Genomic DNA, 16,048 nt, shown 5'->3' with positions numbered 1-16,048 from the left:
ACTTTGAGCAATCTAATCTGCTTAAGTTCAACGCAGCGTTTCATTTCACTTATGCGAATTCAAAGGATGGGCATGATTACTTAGATAGCATCAGAATTGTACCTGTTGTCTTTATTCCTTGTGTGTTTAACAAACTTTATGCTCCATCAAAAATCCGTACGGGCAAGAATACGCATTCTTAGAAAGTAAACACGATCAGGAGACTTGAACATAAAAGTATGGTGGATGAAATCACTGCTGGTAAGTCTTAACCACCTGACTTACAAGCTACTTTGCATTAGTCTCAAATCTCGATCGTGGAAGTTTTATTCCGCTTTTAAGTTTTTGGTTGATATAGTAACTGTGGACCATGAAATTTGATCCCAGCCACCAAAACAAATTGTATACTTCTTTCCTCTTGAAAATCTCATACTCATTAGCCTATCTTTCTACAACATGTGTTGAATGATAACTTGTCTTGGCCCAAGACAATTGATCCAGCCCATACACAAAGAAAGATTCATGCACATGTTAGAGAATTCTACCAAAGTTTAAGCCGGTGGTAACTAACTAGAAAGTTCTAACTAGTTGTAAAATAGTGAGGACATTAGGCAAAGCCTAAGTCGGTGTGCATGCTAGAAAGGTCTAGCTGGTTGTAAATTTGTGTGGTTGAAATGGAAAGCCCAAAGGCGGTGGGCAGTAGTAAGTCGGTAAAGTACGCCTATAAATATAGGTATGTGTGTGTGTGTGTGTGTGTTGTGATGTAAGAACTAACAGAGCAAGAAGTGAGGAAGAGTTAAGAAGTGTGAGAGTATTTGAGTGTTTCGTCTTGTATTAGTTTGTTGTGAGAGTTAAAATAAAATTTTGTGTAATACTTTGTGTTCTTTATTTCTTTTGCCTATCAATTTCGCTGCGTTACATTCTTCTTTGTGAGAAACATCTCCCAAGTAGTGAAGTCATTTTAAGACCCAACAAAGTGGTATCAGACCTATGGCTAGCAACGCTATGGCAGCCTTCCAAGTTCTAGTGCTCGACAACAACTTCGATAATTGGAGTATCAAAATGAAGGCCCTTTTGGGTGCACACGATGTCTGGAAAGTCGTGGAGAAAGGCTACATTGAGCTAGAAGATGAAGCTACTCTGTCTCAACCCCAGAAGGAGAGTTTGAAAGATTCAAGAAAGAGAGATGATGGCTCTCTACCTTATCTACCAATCATTAGATGACAATGGCTTTGAGAAGGTCTCGAGTGTAACCTCTGCCAAGCAAGCATGAGAGAAGCTTCAAACCTCTTACAAAGGAGCCGAACAAGTGCAAAAGGTTTGTCTTCAAGTATTAAGAGGTGAGTTCGAATCTCTACAAATGAAAGGGTTTGAATCAATCTCCAATAATTTCTCAAGAGTCTTAGCCGTTTCTAATAAATTAAAAAAAAACGGTGAAAAGTTGGAAGATGTTAGAATTATGGAGAAGATACTACGCTCGTTGGACCCCAAGTTCGAGTACACTGTCGTGACTATTGAAGAAACCAAAAACTTGGGAAGAAATTACTATAGAGCAGTTAATGGGTTCACTGCTAGCATATGAAGAGAAACATAAGAAGAGGCAAGGGAATGATGAGCAACTCCTCAAGATGCATGTCCAGCCAAAGAAGAAAGAAGAAAGCTTAAAGCCAATACGGGAAGAAGTCGTGGCCGAGGTCGCGGATGTGGACATGGGTGTGGAAGTGGTTGGAACTTCAACAACCATAGCAACTACGGGAGAGGAGAAAGCTCAACAAAAAGGTCGTGGAAGAGGGCGCTTAAACTAGAGGTATGAAAAATCTCAAGTTCAATGCTACAATTGTCAAAAGTTTAGGCATTATGCTTGGGAATTTAGAGCTCCAAGCAACAGACCTGATGAGAAGGTCAATTATGTGAAAGAAGATAATGGCATTGTGCTACTAGCATGCAAGAACAATGGTGGAGACCAAGACTATACATGGTACCTTGACACCGGTGCCAGCAACCACATATGCAGAAGAAGCAACATGTTCGTAGAGCTCAATGAATCGGTGAGTGGCAATGTTTCTTTTGGAGACGAATCCAAAATACCCATAAAAGAAAAAGGTAACATCCTTATTCCCCTAAAAAATGGCGGTCACCAATTAATTTCAAATATCTATTACGTGCCCAATATGAAAAGCAACATTTTGAGTATGGGCCAACTCTTAGAAAAAGGTTATGATATTCATATGAAAAATTATAGCTTTTTTCTTAGAGATGACAAAGGAAGATTAATTGCCAAGGTGAAAATGTCTAAGAATTGGATGTTTGCTATGAATATTCAAAATGATGTTGCAAAGCGCCTTAAAACATGTTACAAAGACACATCCTGGCTTTGGCATCTTCGTTTTGGGCATCTTAACTTTGGGGCTTGGAGTTATTATCTAAGAAAGAGATGGTGAGAGGCTTACTGTGCGTCAGCCACCCTGATCAAGTTTGCGAAGGATGTTTACTTGGAAACAGTTCAGGAAAAGCTTTCCAAAGAAGTCGACCACATAAGCCCAGAAGCCATTCAAGCTTATTCACACCGACGTGTGCGGTCCAATAAAACCAAGCTCTTTCGGTAAAAATAATTATTTCCTTCTCTTCATTGATGATTTTTCAAGGAAAACTTGGGTATATTTCTTAAAGTAGAAATCAGAAGCATATGGAGCATTCAAGAAGTTCAAAGCTGCTATAGAAAAAGAGAGTGGTTGTAAGATCAAGGCCATGAGATCTGATCGAGGAAGAGAATTCACTTCGAAGGAATTTCAAGAATTCTGTGAAGCTAATAGAATTCGTCGACCTTTGACAGTTCCAAGATCTCCTCAACAAAATGGTGTGGAGGAAAGAAAAAATCGAACTATCCTCGACATGGCTCGAAGTATGCCCAAAAGCAAGAGGTTGCCTAAGGAGTTGTGGGCAGAAGCAGTAGCATTTGCAGTCTATCTATCAAATCAATCTCCAACAAGAAGTGTGTGGGGAAAGACTCTGCAAGAAACATAGAGTGGAAGAAAACTAGGTATTTCTCATCTAAGAGTTTTTGGAAGCATAGCCTATGTACATGTACCAAACAAGAGGATAACCAAACTCGACGACAAAAGTGAAAAGTTCATCTTCATTAGCTATGACACAAATTCAAAAGGCTATAAGCTATATAATCTGAACAATGGGAAGACCATGATCAGTCGAGACATGACGTTTGATGAAGAAGGAGAATGAGATTTTGGTTCTCATGCAAGTGATCTCAGCTTCTTTCCTCAGTTTGCAGAAGAGAATGAATAAGGGATGATAGAGTAAGTAAGAAACGTTCAACAAGAATCCACTACTCCACCTGCTTCACCAACATCAACCAATTATGGCAATTCACCAACATCAGCATTGTCAAGTGAGAGTCTAAATGAAATAGAAGTACCATGCACAAGAAGTATACGAGACCTCTATGACGTAGTTGAAAGACTTGATAAGCCTACACTTGTCTGTCTTTTTGCTGATTGTGAACCAGTCGACTTCCAATAAGCAATGCAAGATACTAAGTGGAGGAAAACAATGGATGAAGAAATCGAAGCAATCCAAAAAAATGACACATGGGAACTTGCCATTCTTCTGAAAGGACACAAAGCCATCAGAGTCAAGTGGGTGTACAAGACAAAGTAAAATGCCAACGGAGAGGTCAAAAGATACAAGGCGAGACTAGTGGCGAATGGTTATAGTTAAAGAGCTGGAATCAACTATGACGAGGTATTTGCACTCGTTGCTTATTTGGAAACGATATGATTATTAATGTCTTTGGCAGCTCAAAATAAATGGAAGATTCAACAAATGGATGTGAAGTCTGCTTTCCTAAATGGAGTCTTGAAGAAGAAGTCTACATTCAGCAACCATCAGGCTATGAAATCAATGGGCATGAAGACAAAGTTCTGAAGCTGAAGAAAGCCCTCTGTAGGTTAAAACAAGCACCACGAGCATGAAATAGTTACATTGACAAGTACTTCCAAGAAAACAACTTTACCAAGTGCCTTCATGAACATGCTCTCTATGTCAAAGTCAAAGATGGAGATATTTTGATTGTGTGCCTATATGTGGATGATCTAATCTTCACCGGAAGTAATCCAAGCATGTTGGAAGAGTTCAAGAGAGCGATGACCAAAGAATTCGAGATGACCAACATCGGGCGGATGACATACTACCTAGGCATTGAAGTCAAGCAGAACGAAGAAGGCATTTTCATCTCCCAAGAAAGCTACATGAAGGACATATTGAAGAAGTTCAAAATGGGCGACTGCAAGCCCATAAGCACGCCAGTGGAGTGCAGAGTCAAACTAAACAAGCATGATAAAGGAAAAAGCGTAGATCCAACATTTTTCAAGAGTCTAGTTGGAAGCTTGTGCTACTTGACTTGCACAAGACCAGACATTCTCTATGCCGTCGAATTAGTCAGTCGCTACATGGATAATCCCACAACTACACATTTGAAGACCGCCAAAAGAATTCTTCGATACCTTAAAGGTACTATTAACTTTGGCTTGTTCTATTCAAGTTCTAGTAACTACAAACTTGTTGGATATAGCGATAGTGATTTGGCAGGAGATTCCGACGATAGAAAAAGCACTTTTGGATTTGTTTTCTTCATGGGAGACACTGCATTCACATGGATGTCGAAGATGCAATCGATTGTCACATTATCTACCTGTGAAGCTAAATACGTAGCCACTACAGCATGCGTCTGTCATGCAATTTGGTTAAGAAATTGCTGAAAGAATTAAGCATGCTGAAAGAAGAACCAACACAGATTTATGTTGACAACAAGTCTACAATAGCTTTAGCAAAGAATCCGGTGTTCCATGATAGGAGCAAGCACGTAGATACCCGTTATTACTACATTTAGAGAGTGCATTGCAAGAAATGAAGTGCAAGTGGAATATGTGAAGTCTCAAGACCAACTAGCCGACATATTCACCAAGCCACTCAAATAAGAAAACTTTGTCAGATTGAGGACCTCAATTGGCGTCACAAGACAAGATTAAGGGGGGATGTTGAATGATCTTGTCTTGGCCCAAGACAATTGATCCAGCCCATGCACAAATAAAGATTCATGCACATGCTAGAGAATTCTACCATTTAAGCCGATGGTAACTAACTAGAAAGTTCTAGCTAGTTGTAAAATTGTGAGGACATTAGGCAAAGCATAAGTCGGTGTGCATGCTAGAAAGGTCTAGCTGATTGTAAATTTGTGTTGTTGAAATGCAAAGTCCAAAGGCGGTGGGCAATAGTAAGTTGGCAAAGTATGCCTATAAATATATGTATGTGTGTGTTGTGATGTAAGAACTAAGAGAGCAAGAAGTGAGGAAGAGTTAAGAAGTGTGAAAGTGTTTGAGTGTTTCCTCTTGTATTAGTTTGTTGCAAGAGTTAAAATAAAATTTTGTGTAATACTTCGAGTGTTCTTTCTTTCTCTTGCCTATCAATTTCGTTGCGTTACATTCTTCTTTGTGAGATAAATATCTCCCAAGTAGTGAAGTCTTTTTAAGACCCAACAACATGTTCCGTTTGAGCTGGTTTTTCTTGCATTTCTTTAATCTGTAAATGTTGCATAGAAACGTGAATCATACAACGTTGCCACTTTATTTCATCGCCCGATGTAAATGAAAGAGAAGGAGAAAACCCGAATTTGACTATTATATACGACTACTTACTATTACATGACGAACGATAAAACTGTTGAGGAATAACAAAACGAAAATCTCTTTGCGCCCTATATATAACTATAACATTGTAATCAGATAACCAAGCTCATGAAGAGCAAGACAGCATGCAAACTCCAGGCCTATAAGCCCAGGCAGGGGGTAAGCGAGCGTATTTCTCCTTTCCTGGTTGCTCATCATATGGTCGTTCCATTACTTCAAGCACCCTCCAAACCTCCTCAAAATCACCTTGTTCAGCTGCATCGATGGCACTCTGGCACAAGTAGTTTCTGAGAACATAATTAGGGTTCACCGCATTCATTGATGCCTTCCTCTCCTCATCTGAGCTGCACAATTAGCAACCATAATGTGTGAGAAAATCAAATGACACGTTCGCTTTTGACGAGACTCTAGCCACTGGACGAGTTTAATAAATATTCTGAGCGAAATAACGTCTATGATGAATACAGCGTCGGTATCAAACCAATATACCTTTCCGAGATAGAAATCATAAGAAAACCAGCGTTCATCGTACCTCCTCTATGTAGATATTCACCCAGCTGATCCATGCCTCCTTTTGCTCCTGCCCATTGTCTAATAGAACAGCCTTTAGTGGGTTCAACAACTCCTCTTCTGGAATGTTAGGATCAGCTTTGATATTGGATAGAAACCAAAAAAAGTTCGTGTAATCCACTTTGTCAATAGCCATGTTATTCAGAAGTTTACTGATCAGCTGTTTAATGTACTTGGGGAGACCAAGTTTTTTGGTCATAGCTTGATAGTCATCCATGAATTTGGTTCCATATCTGTAAAAGATCCCCCGAAAACAAAATTTTAATTAATTCCCACTTCAACATACATTTAATTACGATGAAGGTGTAGGAATGAAAAATTACCTTTCCATTGCATAATTCGCCTCCTTATCATCTATCAACTTGGCAGCTACAAGAGTTCTGGTGAATTGTGCAATATTCCACAAGCCAATATCAGGCTGATTTGTAAAACAATATCTCCTCCCAGGAAGATCCGTGGTATTCGGCGTGTAACTTGGAGCAAATGCATCCAGATATCCGGAAGGACCGTAATCAATTGTAAGACCCATAATGCTCATATTGTCAGGGTTCAACACACCGTGAGTAAAACCAACCCCCTGCCATCTGTCAACCAAGGAAGCAATGCCCTCAGCAACCTGCACCACCCAAGCTGTTAAAAAAATTATGATGGGAGCAAAGTTCAGAAAAATAGCTAATTAAGTACGCCTGAGTGTAGAACTTCTATCAGAAACTATTTTCAGAGTGGCCGCAAGGGTAGATGACAGAAAAGACCAAGGTTCAGCATAAAGTGAGATTGCCATTCTCAATTGTTGCAACCACATTGGCAGAAATGTTGCGCTAAAAACTATATAAACTAGATAGAATGCATCAAATCATCACATTCTGTGATACACAATGACTAAGTCCTATTAAAAATAAAAGAAAACTAATGAAAAAATCTTGAAAACTTTAAATTTTAACAATAAGGACAAAATAACGAGTAAAGTGAATAATACCAGAATTGACTTTTTAGTGTAAAAATGTGGTTTTTCGTTAAAATGAACAGTGCCGCAGACTTTTCGTTAAAAGTCTCTAAAAATAATAAGATGGTCCCTGAGTAATGTGCTGCAGCACGGACCACAGTATCAACAGCAGAAGCTGAAGAAGCCAATTGCATCTTAATTAGCTCAGAGTGTACATTGCAAACAAGAGATATACCATCCCATCTTAATCACTTTCCATGCCCGATATGGGAGGCCACCACACCACTAGGAAAACAAAACTTCTTACAAAACTACTGAACCAAGTAGGACTGTGCACCAACACCTTTACTCCAATGGAAAAATGAAGTTTTAACGAAAAAACTGCGGTACTGTACACTTTAACGAAAAATCATATTTTTACACTAAAAAGACAAACCTAATATTATTCATTTTATCCTTTATTTTGTCATTATCGTTAAAACTCAAAATTTTCAAACTTTTTTTTATTAGTTTTTCTACAGAAAAATGGTTACCTACATACTTGTTAAATGTCAGATCAAGAACTCCTTCGTTGCCTGTGCTAAAAGAACAGTGACTTGGGTGGATTTTTTAGTTATTTACAAAATTGCCACAGCCTCTTCGCTGCCGTTCAGATTGGAAATTTTAATTTATTTACGAAATTGTCACTGCTTTGCACAGTGGAAGGGCGCCCACGCGTCAATCATCGTGGATTGCTTCGACTACTATTCCGTCCGTTTCCATCCCCTTTTCTTTCCCTCCATCAAGTCCCCCCATCCCTCCCTTTTCTCAGCAGTACATTCCTGTTACGTTCGTCCGCTTTCCGAATTTTTTGCTACGATTCCGGCGAAGGCCGTGTCGAAGCAGGTCAAAAACGATTCCTCAGTGCATCAGGCAACTTCTATACGGTTTTCCCAAAATTAGATCGTTTCTAATCCCGATCTGTGTTCTTCAATCATGTTGTGTTCGTCTGTTTTTAATTGTTGGTGCAGGTTCTTGACTATTTTCAAGGTATGTGGCTGCGAGCCCACTTCAGAGGCCGGTTCGACATTCCGTTGTTTGTGAGGTCGCAACGAAGAAGCCCGACTCTGCTGTGAAGAGAGCTCGGCAGGCCGAAAAGAGGAGGATTTACAACAAATCCCGGAAATCCGAAATCAAAACCCGGATAAAGAAGGTACTTCTCTTTTCTGCAAGTTAATTTGATTTTAACTGAGGATGGAGAAACCCTGCAAACAATTGCACCAGGCTCCTTTTTGGATTGCCACTGCAAATAAGGACACGAGGAATTTCTTTTAAGAAGAGAATATGAGCAGCATATATTCCTAAAATTTATTCCTTTTCGAGCAACATATTGATATTTTAGCATCAGATCAAAGCAACGTAGGGTATATTAATATTTTCGTATCAACTTTTGATTATAATTATCATAAATTTAAAATTTTAAAGTGGTGGCTATGATTTTATTTGGGGTCCAAATTTTAGTTAGTTTTCCAAAATTTCCTATAAAATGAAAGTGTTTGAGAGAGGAGTGGATAGTTGGTGAAAAGAAGCTATAGAATGGCAAGGGTAGTGAAAAGGAAAGATGAGAGAATTCTGCCAAGGCTGGCAGATGAGTTCGAACAACTGGCCGCTCAGCTGAACTCTCGGTCGCCGATCACCATGGAAATTGGCAAGTTCACCCAAGCCTGTCGTCTCGTTTCTCCTCTCATTCGACACTTAGGCGTCGCTATGAAGTTCGCCGACATAGAGTACTCTGCTAAGGTATTATTCATCTCTTAGACTTGAGAGTTTGATGCTTTTTGGTGATGGGGAGATTTGGGTTGCAACCTTGTCATTGTCTTCTACATTTGAATCAAATTTCAAAAGTTTGATATAAAACTTGGGTGTTCTTTAGGGTTTGGTGGATTGTGATTGATGAGTGCTTTGATTTCTTTGGTGCGTTTGACTCATGGGAAATATACACACGATTAAATCAGTTACTCTTTTTTAAATAAATAATAAAACTAGAGGATAATATACAGACAATAAAAAGGAGCCAAATTTTATTTTATGTACGTCCTTATTGTTTATTCAGTGTTCCTCAACTTTATAATTGATTTGCTCATATTTCCTTTTGATTTAATGGATTTTTTATATAAAAATATTATTATTATTATTTATGGGAGGGAGAGGGTTTTAAACTATTACAATTATTTAGGAGAGAGAGTTTCGAACTTGAAATGAGTGGAAACTCAACACTATATATACGCTAAGATATTGAACTACATGCTGATTTAATGGTTTCAGCTAATTCAGTTTCGTAGAGCAACTTCCTGTGCAAGGATGTAAATTTGAGAATATAAATGAACATTTTATAACTCTGGAGACATGTTTTGCTCTAGTAGGAGAATATAAATTTCATGATGAAAATGAAATACATCTAACTTTTTTTGTTATTGATTTTTTTTTTTAAATTTAATGTGATGAAATATTTATTCATTGCGTTAAAATAATAAAAGGAAGGCAAAAATACTAAATAAAAACTCAATTACATAAATTCCTAAACATTTCTTATTATTCTCAGGAGAATACTTGGGTTTGGGTACTGAACAGTCAGTAACCCAATATAACTGACCATCTATGTGGCCCAATGATTTTAAGAAATTTGTTAATCCCAACACTCTGCTACCTTTGTAACCAAACGCGAACCAACTCTTTAAACCCAATACCAAACAGAACTCTTCCTCTTCGATATCTGCAAATCTTCCAAGCCATCGCTATGGTTTCTTCTTCAGCCCGCCTTCTCTCCTTCATCTTCTCTCCTCAACTGATCCCATCACCGCCCCAGTCCCTCTTTCAACCGTTGATTCAACCGCTACAGTGCGATTGACGGCTACGAAATCTGCAGCTATGTGGGTTTGTCGGCGGCACTTTATCTTGGCGAGTGAGATCGAGCTCGGCGTGGCTGTGGAGGACAAGATTGGTGAAAATGAAGTCTATGGCTTGTCTCTGGAAGATGATGGTGGAGCCGACGAGGTCGCCGTGACCGGCTATGAAGATCTACGCAGACTTGTTGGAGAGGAGGAAGACTATTGTTTGGTCACGGGTTTAAAGCATCGATTTGTGTTTGGTTACAGAGATGGCAAAGTCCTCGGATTGACAGATGTTTTAAAATTATTGGGCCACGTAGATAGTCAGTGAAATTGGGGATTGACTGATCAATATCCAAGTATTGTTCTTATTCTTATGTACGGTGATGCATGAGATGTAAAAATGAAAATATATTACTTTATTTTTTCACATCTTCTGGTGAGGGTGAGTAATTTTGTGACATCCCACATCGTTCAGAGGAGTGATTCATATATATATATTCTCATCTTACCTAACACGAGGTTTTTTGGGAGCTTACTGACTTTGGGTTGCATGGGAACTCTGAAGTTAAGCGAATAGCGCGTGAGAGTATTTCTATGATGGGTGACCCACTGGGAAGTTCTCATGTAAGTTCCCAAAAACAAAATCGTGAGGGCGTAGTTGGGACCCAAAACGGACAATATCGTGCTATGGTGATAGAACGGACCTGGGATGTGGTGGGAGCTCGGGTTAGAATGTGATAAATTTCGATATTGAAATTTTGGTGCACTGGATTTCAAATATATTTTTAAGTTATATAATACACAATAAAGACATTTTACATATTTCAAAGATGATCTTAATTATTAATATTTGCCTTTTGATTTTGTTCATATATAATTCCCTTTGATGTGAGTGTTTCTTTGTTTTTTTTGTTTTTTTAATCAAATTTTGATTCATGTGGTGGTTGCTAGGTTAATGGGATTGAAAAGGCAGGAAAGTTAGTTAATACCCTAGAAGATTTGCTTGACCGTGAAATACAACAGAATACCATGAAGGACCAAAGTAGTGCTTCGAGATCCCTCGTCAGAGTGAAGCGTTCACTTGAGATGCTTAAGATAATATTCGAGCAAACTCTGGCCTCAAGGTTTTACTTATCTCAAACCTAGCCTCGATCTTCATTGAATTCACTGTTTCATTAACATGTCTAAAATCATTTTCATTTGCAAATGCAATATCATATTAAGTGTGTGCAGCTACATCCACTCATATGTTCTATTTTCTCATATCCACTTAATTTATATTTCCATTCATCATGAATTTTTTTAATATTTAATATTCATTAAGTGCTTTTAAAATGACTGCAAATGCTTCTAAGAAAAATGTTTTTGGGTTTTAAGAGCACTTAATTAAAGTGTTTCTTACAAGAAGTATCAATTATGTGATTTTTGCATGAAGCACTTTAAGTGTTTTTTCAGGATTCACTTACATTTTTACTAAGAATTGGTTTGAAAAGTACTCTCATCAAACACATGTTCAGTCATTTTAAAAGCACTTCCAAATGAGTTCATAGACTCCTCGTTCTAAACTCGTGATATCCATTATACCATGATTAATTATTCTACTGAAGGCACATAATTATTTAGTGACTAATCTTTGAATTAATTATTCATAAAAGAACAAACCCTAAATCAATGACTGCTATCTCTAATTTTCTAATTTTTGTATGTCTCTATAATTTTGCAGCTAGCTGCTATTCTACTATCACAGATTCACAGTTACTTATAACTTGAATTTCTTTTTCTTTTTAATTTTTTTACTTGGGCAGCGGAAATTCAATCATGGATGCGGTTAACACAGCATATAAACAAGTTTTTTACGCCTACCACGGATGGGCTATGAGAAAGGCTGTTGCGGGTGCACTGTACACCCTTCCTACAAAGTCACTGTTCTTGAAAAGGCTAAAATTAGATGGTAAGACATTTCTAGTATGTAACTCATCATTGTCATATTATCTGCTTCCAAACCAGGCTTCTCGCAGACTAGCTAATATCTAGTGACATTAGGCTAGAGATTTGGGATTGATCGGTTTGACTGCTCATGGTAGCGGTAGCTACCGTGGCCGGTTGCAGGTTCTTTTTTTCGTATCCAATATAGAGAAGAAGAAAAGAAAAAAAAATCTTACGTTCAGATATTGAGCATGTATAATTAGCATGAATTTTCTATGAATGCTATACGTACATGGGTATTTTAGGGTTGGACTTGATTGGTTACACAGTTTGTTTGGTATTATATTTTATCAGAGGCATCGGCTTTTGTTTTGATGCAAAGGACAGTTACTGCATTAGCTCCTCTGATACGCTACATCGACAACTTATTCCATTCAAGGGAGTCAGCTCAAGAACTGCTACGCTTGATTTGATCGATTTCCATCTTTTGCACTTACGCATGCATTTTTACAAATATGCTTTGATTTCCGAGTTTCATATGTATGTTATGATTGAATATCAGTGTGAACCTTGTAAGGGTTGTTATTCTATTTGGTTATAGTTATGATAATTTTCCTTTTTCCATTGCCTACCATTCTATACTTCATGTACTGTTGGTCAACTTTTTTGAACTAGAAGGTCAGGAGGGTTCGAAGCGTTGTAAAACCGAAAAAAAGTGATGCTCTTATGTCTAAGTGCTTCGAAGTTTCTACAATGCAGTTGGATCTCTCTATTGTGAAGAAATTTTCTATGCTCTACGTTTTCCTTGGACTTTGTTTTCCATAACTTTTTCTGTTTAGCCATTTAATCCTCAACCAGATTATAACCTTGTTGAAGACCCTTGATCTGAGTTGTTAATTGTTTTTGTGGGACCATGATTTTCTAGAGCTGGAGTAAGGCTAATCAGAATGCTGTTACCTTAGAAGTCTAGTCATGGACTCATCAACTCCGAACGGAGCTGTATCAAACGGAGTAGGGTGCCACCATCACTCTACTCCAGGGCACTAGACGGAGTCCAAGCGACTCTGTTGGATGACCATGCTTGTTTCGTGAGACAAGCAATCTGATCCGGAATTGGATACAATCAAATCTTATAAGTCTTGGAGTTCCTACAATCTAGGAAGAGGCATGTCCCGCAAATAATCACAACTCCTGAAAAGAAGCAATATCTACTTACTAGATATCCTCTAGGATTCTCTCAGCTTAGAACGAGGATTCTATTCTAAAAAATCTCTCCCACAATATAAATACACCATCTTAGGGTTCATCTAGGGTAACGCAATCTAAACGCTTTAATTCTCTAGCCTACTACTTGAGTCTCATATCATCCACTAACTTGATCGTCGGAGAGTCTTTGGCCGGTACACACCTCCAGTCTAAAGTTTGCTCACGGTTGTATGCAGTTTTGCAGGTTGCTCGAGTTTGTGCTCAACCGCCGTTTATGGAAATGCACGGATTTGGTTCTAACATTATTGATATCAATTTTGGTGGACAAGCAAGCATATGACGGTATGTATAATGAGATTACTTGAGCGAGACACATTAATCTACAAATATGAGTGAATAATGTTTTTCCTATGAATAGCTCATTGATTTACATATGATGATTTAAAGGAGCTTGGAATTGCATTGACATGACTACCTCTCACACGACATTGATTTTGGGGGAAAAATATGCAGACGGAAGAACAAATGCTCCTCTCAAATGCCCATTAAAATGTGTTCCGTTCGGTTTAAGAATGAACCTACACTCCAGTTGGACTCCAGTAGCCGAAAGTTGCAAGAATTAATATTTCTATGGTAGGGAATCTAGCATGATGGAAATAAAGGAATAAAAGAAATGGAATTCGAAGGAATAGGTGGGCTGAAAAGGATGAAAGGAATAAAATACAGTGATTTCAAGTGAAATTAGAGAGTGAGCTCTCGACAATGAGACCGAATTATGGGGAAAGTGGCCAGCTAAAAAGGAATAAAATAATGAAAAGAAATCAAAGAGCAGCTGCTGGAAGGAAGAAAAAGCAGACTTCAAGTGGGTGGAATTGAAGAAAAAAAAAATGAAAGAGGAGGATCCAAGAGAAAAAAAAAAAAAAAAAAAAAAAGAGAGCTCCCAGTAAGAGAGTACGGAGATGGAGTTTGGTTGTTGGTTGCAGGTTGCAGAAAGAATAAGGAGAGCTTAGGAGGTAGCCTTGTGAAACGGGTTGTACTCCCTCTTTGTTTTATCATGTATACTGTTGTATGTATTTGTATAATTATGTTGGAACTAATTTCTTTTTGTTAGAGTGAGATTATGAACCTCAACACAAATTTGTAATTCTCAACACAAATTATCTGCAACAAATTTGTACCGTTAAACCATAGTACTGAGTGATAACTAATTAATAATTACTTTCTTTCTTTAAAAAAAGTGAAAATAAATAAAAAAGTGTTGTAAACTTTCCTAGTTTAAGTGTGATTGTGTAAATCTTATATTAGGTTTGATTCTAGTTATTCTTTCTTACATGGAGTTGTATTCCTTGGGGATGAAGGAATTCTTCTCCCTCTTATTATTATAAATAAAGGCACAACGTATGAGGGAATAACACACATATTCCCCCACGATTCTACAAACACATCTCTCTCTACAATCTCTCCATGCCGCTGGCCCCCTTCCCTTAGTCACGCAATCATCATGCAATCAAACTAGTTCATACATATCATCACGCAATCAAGTTCTTCCAAATCAACGGTTTTTATCTCGATATTTTTGCAATCCTGATACCATGAACATTCACCATAATGAATGACCCAACTTTACGTTTTTCAAATTTTAGATTCTACATAAATTGTGTATGCATTATATTCATAATTGTTGAATTATGTGAATTTGATATTGCCATGAATTGCATCAAATATATGTCCATGCATTGAATTATTTGTTTAAATATGCATTGAATTAATATGGAATTAAAACAAAAAAACAAAAAAAAATTCATTTAGGGTTTCATCAAAACCAATCCTTGTTGTTGGGCCCTCGAGCCAAGAACCCATCCTGGAGCTAAGACTCCAGGCCTGGGCGTCGCTCACACTAAAACCATCATGATGCATGGGCGGCAACCATGCCTAGCTACCGAAAAAGTCAACGGAAAGATTTTGTAAAAAGACAACGGTTGACCCAAAAAGTCAACCGAGACGCTGAGCTGGTCAACTGAATTAAAACTTTGGAATTTCACTAAACGGATGTCAAAAATGGAGTCAGACGTCTAAATTAGTCTAGGAAGGTTCTTGAGAAAATTTTGTAAAAGTCGATGTAAGGAAGTCGTTGGAAATCTGGAAATTTCGCCCGATTTTATGGGAAGTTTTCAAATGACCATATCTCTCTCATTTCTCAACCAAATTTGACTTATACTATATCAAAACGAAGATAGGGAAGTGCAGAATAAGATTATACTTGATTGGACATCAAAAAGTGGACGGAGGTAGCCGCAAAATGCCTGCAAAGGCACGGAGGTCGCCGGAAACTGGGTAAAATTCAAATGGTTATAACTTATTCTATACTTAACGAAATTGGGTGAATCAAAAACAAAAATCATACCTCTCAAGGAGATGAGAGAATGGTACCCTTCTCGACTTCTAACTAGCTGTAGTTTGGCCTAAAAATTTACGGTCCGATTTTGTTTCGATCCCAACAGTCCGGAAAGAAGTTCGAGGTTAGGTTGGGTGTTTTGGGTTCGTGAGGACGAGACGAAGCTTGTGGTGCTCTTGATTTGGATGGTGGTGGTCGGAAAATTTGTGCACCGATGTGTACAGTGACAAAGGAGTGTTTTTTTAGTGGGGAATGGATCCCACGGTCCACAAAATCCCACCAAAAAATATTATAAAATAATATATAATAAAAAATAAGTAATAAAATAATATATAATATTAAAATATCTAAAATAGTAATTTTACAAAGGTATCTTTCGGATTCGTAGATTCATAGTCTCCATCATAGTTTTGAAATCGATTCCACTTGTACCCACATGTTCGTAATGACGAGTCCT

At 37.9% G+C, this 16,048-nt stretch overlaps 2 protein-coding genes and 1 pseudogene across 2 annotated transcripts; 2 read left to right on the top strand and 1 right to left on the bottom strand.

Annotated features, from left to right (window-relative positions):
* The first annotated feature begins 3,803 nt into the window (after positions 1 to 3,803).
* Positions 3,804 to 5,024, top strand: LOC125470654 (annotated as a pseudogene).
* A 763-nt stretch (positions 5,025 to 5,787) lies between these two features.
* Positions 5,788 to 7,032, bottom strand: LOC103954669 (protein adenylyltransferase SelO-like). The gene is made up of 4 exons (XM_048569961.1): positions 6,936 to 7,032; positions 6,575 to 6,881; positions 6,266 to 6,484; positions 5,788 to 6,025 (listed from the first exon to the last, which is right to left on the bottom strand). Exons 1-4 carry the CDS (start codon positions 7,030 to 7,032, stop codon positions 5,788 to 5,790), a joined length of 861 nt encoding a protein of 286 aa, XP_048425918.1.
* An 867-nt stretch (positions 7,033 to 7,899) lies between these two features.
* Positions 7,900 to 12,614, top strand: LOC103954640 (accelerated cell death 11-like). The gene is made up of 6 exons (XM_048570046.1): positions 7,900 to 8,079; positions 8,205 to 8,386; positions 8,745 to 8,973; positions 11,016 to 11,188; positions 11,870 to 12,015; positions 12,345 to 12,614. Exons 3-6 carry the CDS (start codon positions 8,770 to 8,772, stop codon positions 12,461 to 12,463), a joined length of 642 nt encoding a protein of 213 aa, XP_048426003.1. The 5' UTR covers positions 7,900 to 8,079; positions 8,205 to 8,386; positions 8,745 to 8,769; the 3' UTR covers positions 12,464 to 12,614.
* The last annotated feature ends 3,434 nt before the right edge of the window (positions 12,615 to 16,048 follow it).

This window comes from the organism of the source record quoted next, unplaced genomic scaffold, assembly GCF_019419815.1.
Source record: "Pyrus x bretschneideri cultivar Hongxiangsu unplaced genomic scaffold, Pyrus_bretschneideri_v1 Contig51, whole genome shotgun sequence".
Lineage (NCBI taxonomy): Eukaryota > Viridiplantae > Streptophyta > Magnoliopsida > Rosales > Rosaceae > Pyrus > Pyrus x bretschneideri.
Note: the sequence above shows the minus strand (reverse complement) of the source record. Positions and strands in the feature narration are given on the sequence as shown.

Coding starts and splice junctions, on each gene's coding strand:
- LOC103954640 (XM_048570046.1), top strand. CDS start 8,770: ATGGCAAGGGTAGTGAAAAGGAAAGATGAGAGAATTCTGCCAAGGCTG. Junction 11,189..11,869: donor GAGCAAACTCTGGCCTCAAG/GTTTTACTTATC, acceptor TTACTTGGGCAG/CGGAAATTCAATCATGGATG. Junction 12,016..12,344: donor GAAAAGGCTAAAATTAGATG/GTAAGACATTTC, acceptor ATATTTTATCAG/AGGCATCGGCTTTTGTTTTG.
- LOC103954669 (XM_048569961.1), bottom strand. CDS start 7,032: ATGGCAATCTCACTTTATGCTGAACCTTGGTCTTTTCTGTCATCTACC. Junction 6,882..6,935: donor TAGAAGTTCTACACTCAGGC/GTACTTAATTAG, acceptor TTTTTTTAACAG/CTTGGGTGGTGCAGGTTGCT. Junction 6,485..6,574: donor GCGAATTATGCAATGGAAAG/GTAATTTTTCAT, acceptor GATCTTTTACAG/ATATGGAACCAAATTCATGG.